The sequence below is a fragment of the Melospiza georgiana genome, chromosome 7, assembly GCF_028018845.1.
Source record: "Melospiza georgiana isolate bMelGeo1 chromosome 7, bMelGeo1.pri, whole genome shotgun sequence".
Classification (NCBI taxonomy): domain Eukaryota; kingdom Metazoa; phylum Chordata; class Aves; order Passeriformes; family Passerellidae; genus Melospiza; species Melospiza georgiana.
Window position 1 is genome coordinate 5,878,788 of NC_080436.1, and position 14,131 is coordinate 5,892,918.

At 45.6% G+C, this 14,131-nt stretch overlaps 1 protein-coding gene across 1 annotated transcript in view; it reads left to right on the forward strand.

Annotated features, from left to right (window-relative positions):
* Positions 1–14,131, forward strand: part of ABCA12 (ATP binding cassette subfamily A member 12) — a 79,682-nt gene that overhangs the window by 46,804 nt on the left and 18,747 nt on the right. The window contains exons 26-38 of the mRNA XM_058028263.1: positions 468–537; positions 639–773; positions 1,437–1,592; positions 2,322–2,499; positions 3,981–4,199; positions 4,817–5,013; positions 5,629–5,789; positions 6,527–6,751; positions 7,525–7,663; positions 9,216–9,468; positions 11,105–11,191; positions 11,974–12,067; positions 13,513–13,640. Of these exons, the coding sequence (XP_057884246.1) occupies positions 468–537; positions 639–773; positions 1,437–1,592; positions 2,322–2,499; positions 3,981–4,199; positions 4,817–5,013; positions 5,629–5,789; positions 6,527–6,751; positions 7,525–7,663; positions 9,216–9,468; positions 11,105–11,191; positions 11,974–12,067; positions 13,513–13,640 (2,042 nt within the window). The remainder of the gene's footprint in view (positions 1–467; positions 538–638; positions 774–1,436; positions 1,593–2,321; positions 2,500–3,980; positions 4,200–4,816; positions 5,014–5,628; positions 5,790–6,526; positions 6,752–7,524; positions 7,664–9,215; positions 9,469–11,104; positions 11,192–11,973; positions 12,068–13,512; positions 13,641–14,131) is intronic.

The window sequence follows — 14,131 nt, forward strand, 5'->3', positions numbered from 1 at the left end:
TGTCTCAAATCCCTACACATGGGAGTAGATGTAAAGCCTTGTTTCTTACCAAGGGGCAGAGTAGGTAGGTGTTAGGTTCCAGAAGCCAGACTCATCACCAAATTCAGGAAATGAATTAATGCAAGTGGTAAAAGAATTAACCACATGGCTCCGTGAGGTAATTCTCAAGCACTGCTGTATTTCAAAAGCCTAAAATAAAGCCCTGTATGAGGGAGGAAGCTGTGTCCAGGGTGTGGATGCAAAAGAAAGTCAAGCCCCAAGGAGACATTTCAGCCTGTCACCAGGTAGCACTTCCCATCACAGGCCTGGTCCAGTGCTCCATGTGACTGCTGGGGAAAAAACAAACCCAGCACTCATTTTTCTGGCTATTGGAATAACCCAGTGAGGTACCTGATTGCTTGACTGACCTGACTTCTCTTAGAGACTAATTCAAATGTTTCTTGTTTTCAATTTTGTTTATCCCCCAGAGTCTGTTGTCTCCAACTGCCTTCAGTTATGCAAGTCAATACATTGCTCGCTATGAGGCACAGGGCATAGGTGAGTTTGTGGCTGACAGAGCCAGGCTTTGAGCTCTCCTGGGGGTGGTATTTCACTGGCTGAGAGGGGTTCTGATTGCATTTCTCAATTCCTCTCTGCAGGACTGCAGTGGGACAACATGTACAAGTCCCCAATGATTGGAGACAACACTTCCTTTGGCTGGATGTGCTGGCTCATTCTGATAGACTCCTTCATTTACTTCATCCTGGGCTGGTACATAAGGAATGTGTTCCCAGGTAAGGGTGCAGAGCATTGAGGGTGGTGCTGTAGCACCTCTTTTGGAGAACAGTGAACACAGAGCTGGCTGAGGCAGTGAGACAGGGCACACACTCTGTCCCACACCAAAGGGAGCACAACATTGTGGATGTCTGAGCCTGTTAATGGCACTGAGAGAGAGCACAGCTGGGGAAATTAGGGTTTCTCAGCCTGTCACTTGGCTAGGTAGGTCTCCTGAAGAAGCTGAAGCCAAGGACACAGGAGGGTGTCACTGCAGTCTGGTGGGTGAGAGTGGAGCATGTTAGACTGCATTTGTCAGCTGAGTGATTTTGAGCTGTGTTACTTACATCATTTGGTTTCAAAAAGTAATTCCTGCCTTGGGCAAGAGCCAGTACATTTGTCTTTTGCTTTTCTTCCCCACCTAATGAAGCAGTCCACTGGCATACGGAAATCTACCCAGTGGAAAATGTAAAGTTCTCCTGCCCTCCAGCTATGGAGTTACTCAGAATAACAAATTAGTGACTGCTTCCTATTGTGCCAATCAGAAAAGTCTCTACAAAGTCTTGGTGGTGCATGAACATATCAAGAAATCTCTGTGAAGTTAATTTTTGCTGTTTTGAGTGCACCCCACCAGTGGCACTTCCTGAGGAACAGATAGCTGAATGAGACTCCTGTTCCTGCAGGTAGATATGGCATGGCTGCTCCCTGGTACTTCCCACTGCTTCCATCTTACTGGATTGAGTACAACAGCTACCTGCCCTTCTGGAATGAGAAACAGAGATGCCTGCTCTTCTCCAAGCTGATGTTGAGGAAAGAAGTCACCCTCCCCAACAAGATATGTATGTGGATGCTAGAAGGGGTAGCAATAATAATTTATATTTTGGGTAAACAAAGCCAAATTTGTGAAGAGGCACCATAGTCAGAAAACACCATTGATTGTTATTTTGAAGCACAGGAAATATTGAAAGCTGGTACTCACATGAATGGAGATCTGGCCCTTAAATTATATTTGCTCTTTCTATTTGTTGTGCAGAGTCAGTACTGATTTTCACACACATATTTGTGTGTGTTGTAGTTGGGCAGTTACCTTCCATGCCTGTCTGTCTGTGTAGAAATACACTTTTGTCTGGGCAAGCAAATACAGGTTTCCACTTGGCAAAGGGCACGTGTTCTTCTTTGCTTATCTCTTTAAATATTTAGCCTGTAAAATATTAGGATCACACATAAAACCTTGCTGTTTCCACCTAACTGAAAATAACTCTGTAGCTTTACTTCATGTCCTCTAACTTTCTGTGCTTGTTTAGTATAAATCAAGTTAGGTGCTCTGAAAAACCTAAATATGAGACCTTTCCAGAAGTGATTAATGCCTGTTGTCAGGAGTTGTTAGAAGCTTCAGAAGTAAAAAGGAAAAATCCCAGAGAGTTCAAAATGATACACATCTGATGGCATGTTCTCAGTGTTCCTGGCAGAAAGACACCTGCTTTGCTGTATTTTGGTTTGCTCTGAGATGAAGAAAGTGGCACAAGCACTGCAGTAGCTGTCCCTGACCCTTCTCTTTGGTGTCCAAGGTGCCCCCCACCCTCACGTGGAACCAGAGCCCACCGACCTCCCCTTGGGAGTCTCCCTCCACGGCATAACAAAGGTTTATGGATCCAAAGCTGCAGTGGACAACCTCAGCCTCAACTTCTATGAAGGGAATATCACTTCCCTGCTGGGACACAATGGAGCTGGGAAAACTACAACCATGTGTGTATCCTTTAAAGCAGCTCTTTTTTATCCTGTGGGGTGTGGCTGGGTGAGCAAGAGGGCAAGTGCAGCAGTGGGAGACTGAGGAAGGTGCTTCACTAGGCCAAATCCCTCCTGTAGTTTCACCTTGCTCATGGATGACCTCGGGAGTTCCTTCATCTGTTAGAATTCTTTAGGTTCTAAAAGGTCCTTTCCTGCTTAGGAACATGCTTTTTAATCTGCTGAGATAGCTGGGATACACAGCACAGCAGCTGTTCAGGGGTTTTGTTCCATGGCCTGGGGTTAGGTTGTTCTGGAACCTGTGGGGAGCTCATGCACACACCAAAGCTGAAGTGATACCAGCAAGAAAACTTAATAAAGATACACTTCAGCTGTACAGAGGCATGTGTTGGCTGGGCTGGAATGGCAGGGGATTAATGCATTGGCCTTTCAGCCTTGCTGTTTATAAATTATTATTTGACTTGTTAGATAACAGCACTAAAACAGACCTGTAGAACTTGATTTCTCCACTGATATATATGTGCATATCTCTGAAAGGAACATTAAGCTGATAAATAGAAGCCTCAGAAGAGCCAAAATCAGTAAGACAGATGTGTGCTTCACCTCAGCTTATTATCAATTCACCTCATATTCTGTTTGCAAAGTGTAGCAAAGGTGATATGCAGAAAAGTATAAAACCTTCCTGAAACTTAGCAGAGGCTTCAAATCCTGAATAAGGTCACAAATTACTGCTTTTAAATGATGGTTTAAAGTCCCAGGAGAGAAGAAAAACTCTGTGAAGGTGAAGGGTGGTCTGAGATGCATCTTCTCCCTTTAGTCCCTGCAGGACAGCACCAAAAATGAGCTGTAATGTGCAAGGAGTTATTCTGAGCAGAGGGAGTTTGACTCAGCTCCTGCTTGGTGGGTGATTATTTGCTTGAAGTAGATGAAAGTGCTGCCCACTGTGAGGTGTCTCATGGAGAAGTCCTCTCCCATTTCTCACGAATAATGGCAGTGAAATCAGGTCTGCATGCTCTGCTGGGATTAGGCAGATGAAGAGGAGGTTTTCAGTCCCAGCTGTGGTTACAATATGAGGCCCTGTGGGCACTCCAGGCAATCCTCAGAGAACAAGGAGTCACTGCATTCTGGGAATTCCCAGTAACTAAACTGGAAGTCAAGGGCATTCCTGAGTGTGGGGGATATGGGTCTGAGCTAGGGAGAGGGAGGCTGCAGCAGGTAAAAGCAGAAGGGAGGAGTAGCCAGGGTGAGCTTGGAGCTTGGCCCTGCAATCCCACAGAGGGGAACAAGGATGTCCATGGATGTTAATTTGCCTCTGCTCTGCCAGAGCCTGGCACACAGTGGGCAGTGGTGTCTGGCTGGAAGGAATGGGAGGGGACACAAAAAAACCTTGGAAGTGGTGACAGCTCCAAGGCCATGTGAAAAAAATTACCCATGGCTTCCTCCTTTTTCTAACTTCCCCTTTCTATTTCATTTTCCTTCAGATCTATTTTGACTGGGTTGTTCCCTACATCATCAGGCACAATCTTTGTGTATGGCAAAGACATCAGGACTGACCAGGAGGTGATCAGGAAGAACATGGGGGTGTGCATGCAGCACAACGTGCTCTTCAACTACCTCACCACCAAGGAGCACCTGCTGCTCTATGGCTACATCAAAGTCCCTCACTGCAGCAAGCAAGAGCTCTACCAAGAAGTGAAGAGGTAGAAAAGTAGCAGGAATGGGGGGGGAGGAGGGAGAGAGGGCTGTCAAAATAGTTGTGTGGTGGTGCCAGTGCCCCTGCAAAGCTCAAAATGGTGGATTGGAGGTCTTGTTGCAGCTCCAGCTTAGGGTTCAAATGGTGCCTTGCTCTGACTAGAGGAATATATTGATACCTGTGCTGTAAGAAAACAATATCTCTTCTCCAGGGGGTTTACATGCTGCTGTGGCAATTATTTGGAGATGAATTTATAGGCCTAAGGGGCTACTCCTTGCTGCTTTACAGTTTGCCCTGGGAAGAGATTTAATCAACCAGTCAGAAAGATGATGTTGGCTTTATTGGTTCTGCAGAGAAATGAAGCAGCCAGAACATCCCAGGGACTTTGGATCTTGGTGTCTCAGTTGATGGGGTTGAGCCTTTAACCTTGACTTGTCAGATGAAAACTTTGAAAACATCCTCAAAAATGTTTTAAATGAAAATCCCAATGACTGAGCTGCAGGGTGACTCTACACTGTGACCACTCGGCAGAGCAGGATTTCATTTCCAGTTACAGTTTTTTCAGGTATTTTCAGATTCCCTGCTTGAAGGACAACTTTTGGGAGTTTTCCCTCTGTTTTGCAGGACTTTGAAGGAGACTGGGCTGTACAGCCATCGACACAAGCTGGCTGGCACCCTGTCAGGAGGGATGAAGAGGAAGTTATCCATAGCCATTGCTCTGCTGGGGGGATCCAGGGTGGTGATCCTGGATGAGCCAACCACGGGCGTGGATCCGTGCTCCCGGAGGAGTATTTGGGAAATCATCTCCAAGAATAAGAAAGGTACTGTGAGGAGAGATGATGTTGCCCTCCAAAGAGGGACAAAGGTGATTTGTGTCATTTTACAAAGATGGTACCAGTGGATTTGAATTGTGGGTTTTGGAGGCCAGAGAGAAAAAAATCTGGGAGACTGGGATTTTGCAATTCTGGAGGGTCCATCCTGGTTGGTTTCTGAAATTCAGTGTCATTTAAAAAATAACTTCACCATAGAACACAGCTTACAATAGTGTAAAATTTGTCTCTCTTGTTGCCTTTCATTCAATTTCAATAATAATTACCAAAAAATGCAGTTGATTTTCACCTGATACTCTGTGTTCCCTCATCCAGTGAGGCTTTCAGCTGTCTCACTGTTGAGATAAGGGCAGATCTGACCAGAATGTGATAAAATAAAATTGCTATTAACATTCATTGTGTTGGTTTAATAATGTGGATTTACTTGCCATGGGCTGATCCAGAGCAAGGGGAAGCTCTGGAACCCCTGCAATTATATTGATGATATATCATTGTGTAGGGAAATACAGAAATTTTTGAGGAAGAAAAGAAAATAACCCAAATCCTTCTAAAATCCAGTTTTGCCATAAAACCAGGTGTCCATTCTGTGGTGACTGTGTTTTCCAGGCAGAACCATCATTCTCTCCACACATCACCTGGATGAAGCAGAAGTGCTGAGTGACCGGATTGCCTTCCTAGAGCATGGAGGGCTCAAATGCTGTGGCTCACCTTTCTACCTGAAGGAAACCTTTGGGGATGGCTACCACCTGACCCTCACCAAAAAGAAGGTTTGTGTCTGAGCTGATCCCAGAGCTCCTGGCAGCTCTGTCTCCAAGGGAGTCATCAGGGCTGGTGGAGGGATGTATGGGCAGGAGCTGAGTGATCTCCATGCCTTGTGAAAACAGCAATGTCAGGGCTCTGCTTTGGTGAAAAAGAACAGGGTCTCCTTGAAGGTCGAAGGCAAGGCTGCAGAATGTGAGGAATAAAGCAGATGGAAAGAGCCCATCCATAGTGTCTGGCTTGGGCAAAGTGTTCTACTTGCAAGGAGTGGGGAACTCTACTCTTGCTAGCATTTATTACAGTGCTGTTGGTAGCCCCAGCACCATGAGATACCAGCCCCTCTTCCAGACTACTGGCACTGGAGACAGAGAAAGTAAAAATAGTCCCATAAGCAAGCCCTGTTTCCCATGGGGAAAAGAGTGAGTTTGTGCTGGCAGCCACATTAAGGTCTCTGCTGGCCAGGCTTTTTCTCTTTTGTGCTACAAACCTCTAGCACTGCAAAATAGTTGATTCAGCCCAACCTGCTGAGGTTATGGATGGACCAAGATGGGAGACTGTCACACATCCCTTTTTCAAGGGCCAGAAATAACCCACTTTCATCTTCTTTTGATATTTATCCTGTTGGATAGCTGGACTGAGATCACTTAGCAGTTATGCTCTGGGACAGGATTTGGGCTACATCCTGCAGGAGAAAGGTTGACCTTGCAACCTTCTCAGTGACCAGAGTGTTTTCCTCTTTTTTCAGAACATGATAGAGGAATGTGACACCACAGCAGTGACCTCCTTGATCCAGTCCTATCTCCCAGAGGCTTATCTCAAGGAGGATATTGGTGGAGAGCTGGTCTATGTGCTTCCCCCCTTCAAGTCCACGGTGTCAGGAGCCTACCAGGCCCTCCTCAGAGCCCTGGACACCAGCTTGAATGATCTCCACCTGGGTTGCTACGGGATTTCCAACACAACTGTGGAAGAGGTATGAGCTCAGGAGCTGCTGGATTTGCTGGAATGTCATGGAGATTCATTTCACAGCACTGTGTGGCTCTGCTCTCTGGGCATGTTAGGAATTCCATGAGGGTTTCAGGCAGGGAGGAAGGGGTTACACTGAGGTACACATGAGTGTGTGGATGCATCTATAAATCTATATATATATACTAATGCACTGTCTCACCTGGCTGTGACAGCCCTTTGATGTTTTAACCAGAAAATGAGGCTCTGGAGTTTGACTGAGGAGAAATAAACACAGGCACCTTTCTGCCCATGGGAAATCTCTGGTCAAATAAACACATTTAATTGCATCAGAAATAAAAAGTAAATGATGAGCAGTGATGAGCAGTGATGACCCATGTCTTGCAGAGGGGAAGGAGGGAGATTGTTACCTTCCTGCTCAGAATTTCTTAGTTTCTTTTGAGATGTTTTGCTAAAGCAGCAAGAATCAGGTGTACATCATGTCCCATGTGCCATGACTGCACACTCTCAGCATGGAGGTAGTGGGATTGTCAGGAGCTAGAGGGTGAATATCCCAGGGAAACAGGTTTGACTTTCCACTGCTGCAGCAGAACAGAGACAGGAGTATATGGAAAAAAAAAGTTAATTTCTCTCACTGAACAAAAAGGGAAGAGAAAGAGGATTCTTGTACATAACTGCTGCACCAACTACAGCTACAATGCAGGAGAGTGGGTTCTGGTAATTGTTCTGGTAAATGGAGTCATTTGGGCAAATTTCCCTTCATATTTTCTTGCTCCATAGGTGTTCCTGAATCTGACAAAAGAGCTGGTGAAGGACCAGCAAGAAGATGCTGTGCTGCCCCATCAGCTGCCTGGAGTCAGTGGTCACACTGGTGGTGACGAAATGTCTGTGAGCACAGACACCTTCACAGAAAGAGATGGTACTCAGTCTCCTACAGGGTTTATTCCAGATTTACTGCAGATGCAAACACTGACAGATGGACTGATTTGAGCTCCCTGTCTTCTTTCTTTGTTGAAAGCCACATTTCACCCAGCCAGGAATCACAAAACTTATAAATCACTGGAAGTACAGCACTCATCAGTCCTTTAGATCCCCTGCTTTGGAATAGTCTGAATCACAGGATAAATTACTAAAGGGGTTTTGTTTGCATCTGCCTTCCTTTACATTGATCCAGGTTTTAATCTAATCAATACAGCATGTGGGTGAAAGAGTAAATGTGTACCTCTGAAAGTAATTGCTGTAATAGATGTAGAGGATTATTTCCCCATAACTAGTAGAATTGGAAAGAAACTTCATGGAAATTCTTTAGTCTGTTGGAAAAGCAGCACAGCTCTGAGCTGGGTCCTCTTTGATGCTTTTTGCTGTGCCCCAGACATTGCAGTTTAGCAAAGGGGCCTAAGGGAGCAGACAGTGGGGTAAATTCAGAAGAGAACCAAGCTACACCACTATCCCTGGGGGTCTGAGACCTCCTAAAGGTGGCACAACCCAAAAATGAGACATACCTTGGGTTAGAAGCACTGTTTTGTACTTATAAATATACCATTTATAGTCAAGAAGGCATCCAAGGGACAACGCAGAGGTATTTTTGTCCTTCTCAAAGCTGACCTGCACTATAAATGTTACTGTAAACAGTGACTCAAGTAGAAAAGTGTTTTGTTTCACCCTTAAAGAAGGCTGAGAACGATTTGCTTCATGGTGTATTATACAGGTTAATATTTCATAGAGAAGAATAGCCAGCACAGGATTTGGCTCTGTTTTTAGTATACCACAAAACCTGTCCATGCAAGAGGCCCAGTGGCTTGTGCTTATTTTCTTATTTCAGAATTAATTCTGTTATTTTTCTGAGGACCTGCTTTTTAAATTATGAAAAATTTCAGCTTGCAAATCTAAAAGAAAAATATGTTTGCTCTGAAAGTTGGAGTGAGTAGGTTGGATGTAGATAACCTTTTTCATCTGGAAGCCTGTGTTCCTCTTGCAAGGTCTCACACTGAAGGTCACTACATGTACACATCTGAAATTTAACAAAATACTGGTGTTACATGAGCTTATGACTGGAGCCCTGTCCCACACCTGATCCTGTGTTTGGTCCACCTTAGTAGTTTGGATTTGCTATCTGTAAAGGTGTACAGGAAGTGAAACACCCTCCCAGAGTGCTCTACCCACCACCTCTCTGCCTTGCAGAGCCATGACCCAGTGCCATCCTTTGTGCCCAGACCAGCTGCTGATCAGGTCCCATCTCCCCATCACCTCCCTGCCTTGCACAAATGCAGAGCCATGACCCAGTGCCATCCTTTGTGCCCAGACCAGCTCCTGATCAGGTCCATCACCTCCCTGCCTTGCACAAACACTGAGCCATGACCCAGTGCCATCCTTTGTGCCCAGACCAGCTGCTGATCAGGTCCCATCTCCCCATCACTTCCCTGCACTGCACAAATGCAGAGCCATGACCCAGTGCCATCCTTTGTGCCCAGACCAGCTGCTGATCAGGTCCAAGAGCCTGCGGGGTTTGCCGCTGCTGCTGAAGAGAACCTCAGCGCTGTTCATCAAGAGGTTCCACCACACCCGGCGGGACGTGCGCGGCTTCATCGCCCAGGTCATCCTCCCCGTGCTCTTTGTGATGGCTGCCATGGGCCTGGGGACACTGAGGACCAAGGAGACCGAGTACCCTGAGCTGCCTCTGTCCCCCTCCCTGTATGGCACAGCTGACCAGGTGGACTTCTTTGGGTGAGTGCTGCTCCTCGGGACCTTGTGAGGCCTTGTGAAGGCTGACCTAGAACAGAGACCAAAGAATTAAAGAGTTGAAGGATAAAGTAGAAATTTTAATAAAAGGCCTCAATGGATCCACCTTGGGCAGCACAAGGGCCCAGCCAGGGCTACACCCAAGATGGACCCAAAATGGTCACAAAATGGACAACCGATCACAGGGTCTCTCACTTTTATAAGTTCTGCTCCATTTGCAGATTAGAGTTAATTGTCCAATTATAGCATTAGGTTATGAAGTCCCATCCTGCTTTTTTTTCCTCTTTCAGTACACTGTTGTTTGTGCTCTTGGGCCTGAGATTTGGATCATTTGTCCTTGGTCCCCAGCTAGAGAAGGAATTGTTTTATCTCCCTACTCTGTGAAGAGAGCTCATCATCCCTTTATATAAAGCTCAGACCTACACACTTCAAGCACACTTAAGCACACTTAAACATAATCTGAAAAATATAAAAGCAAAAACCAGAGACATCAGTTCAGAATGAGCTCTTCAGGGTTATTTCTGAGCACAGCCAGTGTCCTACACATAGGACACGTGGTTATGCTGTGCAGACAGCACAGAGAAACCCTGTTCCCAAGGGATCTCTGAGGACATGGCTTGGCTCAGACCAGAAAGCTTCAGAAAAAACAACCTCTGATTTGGATTTAACTATGAAATATCTGAGAAATGTTCTTGGTGTTTCCCATTGGAGTCTTTCGGCCTTGTAGCAGCCACAGAGTTTTTCTTAATGTATACATACATGCTCCTCCCCCAGTACCCAGATCCGTTGCCTCCAACATTACAATTTTGAGATCAAATTCTATCCATCTTGTGAGCATTTCCCTCCTCTCTGTTAGCAGAGGATGTTCTTTCCTGGTCAGGCCCTGCTGGTCCAAGGCACTCAGGCAATTGGAAGAGCATGTGCTTTTCCAGGGTTGTTAGGATGCCACCACTGAATTATGTCATTCTCCTTAAAAATCCTGTTACCAAAACAACTATGATTGGAATCATTTGGTTTTCATGCTGTGCACCTCTTTCCTTCTCCAGTAGTTCTCAGCTCTAAGTCAGAAATACAAAATTCAGCTCTAAAGCCATCTGCTCTCAGTGTTCTTCCCAGGATTCCTCACACCTTTCCACTTCAGTCCTGCTAGATGGGGGAATGAGCCAGAGTTGCATGCCTGAGTCCTCTGTTCCTAATGTTCCCTGCTTCTCCTTTTGGATCATTGCTAGAGAGCAGGGGCAGAACCAAGGACAATCTTCTTGAATGGTGTGAACCAAGTGGATGTCATGGATGAGAGACCTGATTGAGTCAGGGCTGCAAGCAGTGCCTGGAAATTGCAGGAGATTTTCTTTTTCCCCATAAAGAGAAATTTGATTGTCCAAAAGTATCTTGCTTGGATCTAGAGGCAGCAAATCCCTGGAGTGGCTGAGGTGATGAGGGCTCCTTTTAAAGCTGTGTGACTGTCCTCACGTACTGCGTGTCCTTCAGAGCTGCTTCCACAAATACTCAATTATTCAACACCTTAAATCTGTTTCATTCAAGCACAGTTTTCCTCTACACAGTGGCAGTGGAAATTCTTTGAACCTTCTCCTGTTTTCTATTTTTCTTTGTTAATTCTTAGGAATTTTAATGAAACCACAGCTGCTTTAGTTTCTTCGATGCTGGCTTTCCCTGGGACGGATAACACGTGCATGAACGAAAGCAATTCGTAAGTATTGGGGTTTTTTCCACTTAAAACTCCAAACCTGCAAGAGAATTGGCATGACACTATTAGCCATTAGACCTTAATAACCATCTTTGATCATGGGCACAATCCTCATGCATTGGACTCCTGCACTATGAGGAGTGATAAGGAAGCAGCTTTGGTGGTGGCAGGATGCCAGGAGGAAAATGAGCAATTCTCCTCTCTGAGAAGTAGTCCTTGCCGCCCCAATAATTCCAATTATAACATGAGCCCACGCAGCAAGTCCTCAGCACAGGGTTTTTTACCTCTGTCTAGAAGCTGTGCCATGAGGGCTGGTTTGTTTTGGGCTTTGCAGATAAATTCTCAGGATGGTAAAGTCCTGGGCAGACTTGAATGGTCATGCAGGCAAATATTTACCCTGTTTGCAGTGACTGCCCAGGCAATACAGCCCATCACAGAATTGCCCAGGGATTGCCACAACAATAGCCCTTATTTCTGGGCAGGTTTCAGATGCTTTTGGCCTCTGAGTGCCCATTCCTTGCAGTGCCTACTGTAGGAATGAAGTGATGCCTGGATTCCATCTGATGGCTGAGCAAATCCAGGCACAGGGAGGGCTCTCTGCCAAGGGGCACAGGAGGCAGCAGCAGGCTGGGGATTCCCTGGACCACCCAGAGCTGACAGGAAGCTCTGCATTTCTGCTGGAGCTGCCCAACTGCCAGCCTTGCTGTCATTAAACATGACAGCAATTAGCTTCGTTTGCACACCTGAGCCCAGAGAGCCTCAGAGGAAAATGTGTTCCTTTTCAGGCAGTGCTTAACAGAGGACAAGCTTGGCCAGTGGATTGCCAGTGGAGACCAGAGAACTAAATATTCTGCCTGCAACTGCACAGATGGCATCCAGGTAACTTGGATAAACCCAGAAGTGAAGGGGCTTGGGGGATAATTGGGGGCCTTGTTTGTTGGGAGGGGTTTTATGGCTGGGGCTCAGCATTCCAATCCCTCCTGTCTCTCTTTGGCCTTGTTGAATTTACACACTGGATAACCACTGTCTGCACCAGTTTGGGGACAGGAAAGGAGACAGCATCCTCAGAATATTCACACCCTAACATCCCTGGGAAAAGGTTTAGTGGTGTTTTTGAGTGTTGTATGATTGTCCCTTTTGAGAGAGGGGAGCATGTGTTCAAGAGGAAGATTTCATCTTATACCAGCACTGTCACTATATAAAATCACAGCTACTTTTGCTGCTTGCTCCTCAGAATTTAACTTTATGCAAAGTCTAGATCTGCTCCTTGTTCTAAGAATTAATTATTAATAATAATAATTTGTATTACAGTGGTACCTACAGAGCCAGATATGGGCACTGCTGGGATTTGCATGCACATGGGGAAAAAGCAGATCCTGCCCCAAGGATGTTACAATTTTACTTTAGTTTGGGGTTGAGCTCTCCTCCCTCTACTGCTGCTCACCAGTCCTCAGCTTTTTGCCATAGCAGATAAACTCATGGCACCATGTGATGCCTTTTAACATAAAGGATGTACTTAGCTGAACGTTTCTAGTCATTCTTTAAAATGCAGCAGCTATTCTGTGCAGTTTCCTGGACATACACCTAATTTCACATCATTAAAAGTATTGGCATAATTTCTCCAGCAAGTTGGGATAATGTTCAAAGCTGATTCTCACCTCTAGCAGGCACAGGCAGGTGTTCCTCAGCATGGAGGAAGCTATTTTGTGTATTCAGATGAACAGATGCACAATGGGGGAGTCCAGGGCTTTTGTTATGGATGAGCTGAAGGAAGAAGCCAACATGCTGTCTGGGAGGACACTTCAACCTCATGAAACACTGATGTGACTTTGGCCCTCAGCATGTGAAATTATATATTCAGGACTAATTCAAGGTTTCTCTGAAGCCCAGGAAAACATTTGCAGTGACTGACAGTAAAGCAGAAATGTAGAGTGTAGCTTCTGAGAAATGGAAGTTGAGAGTTTGAGGCCACCACAGAGTTTTCTGCTCTGTGAGTTGTTTTGCCTTCTGCAGTTGTCTGTGCAGTCACTCTGCTAAGTGGGATCAGCTTTAATTCAGCCAAAATCTTCCTCCATAGCATGAAGCACATTTCAAGGTCCCACTGATGCCAGGAGAGCTGAAGGGTAGATTTAAGCAGAGGTTGTTTTTAAGCAGCTCCCTGAATGTTGGGGACAGTGTGCAGGGATGTGTGCTGTGTGTCCCTGCACCCTGGCTTGGGAAGGAGCAGAAATGCTGCCATGGCAGGCTCTCAGTCTTGTCCTCATGTGGTGGGTTTTAGTTAAAACACAAACACTGAAGTTTTTTCTTTGTTTGTCCCCCCTCAGACTTGTCCACAGACAAACTACACTCCCCCTCACAGAAGGACCTTCTCCACACGGACCCTTTACAACGTGACAGGGCACAATGTGGAGAGCTACATCCTGGCAACCACCAAAGATTTCCTGCAGAAAAGGTACAAACCCCTCCCTCTGTGCTGAAAGGCACTGGGAGCAAGGCAGGACATCCCACATCCCCTCTGCATGAAGAGGTGGCTGGGCAGTGGTGGTTTGGAGTCTGCTGAAAGGAGCTGAAGTGCCCTGCAATCATGGATAAAATTAAAAAATTTAAGAAAAAAAGAAAAAATAAGGTAAAAAAGAAATAAAATAAAATAAAAAATAAAAAAAAAGGTAAAAAATGAAATAAAAAAGATAAAGGCTTGTGCAAGTGTTCTGCTTGACACAGCAGATCATAGCCTGGGGATAATGTGTCAATCAGTTGGCATGTTGGGTCTGCATCTGCAGACAAGCCTTTTTTGTCTGACTCAAATCTTTAAAAAGAGGAAAATCTGATACAGCCTGTCATGAAGTAAACCCTGGGGAGAGATTTTCCTCCAGATCTGACTCTCTGAAGAGTCTCAGTGAGAGCTTCACTTGGAGGAGTGCATCCATTGCAGTGAGAGCAGAG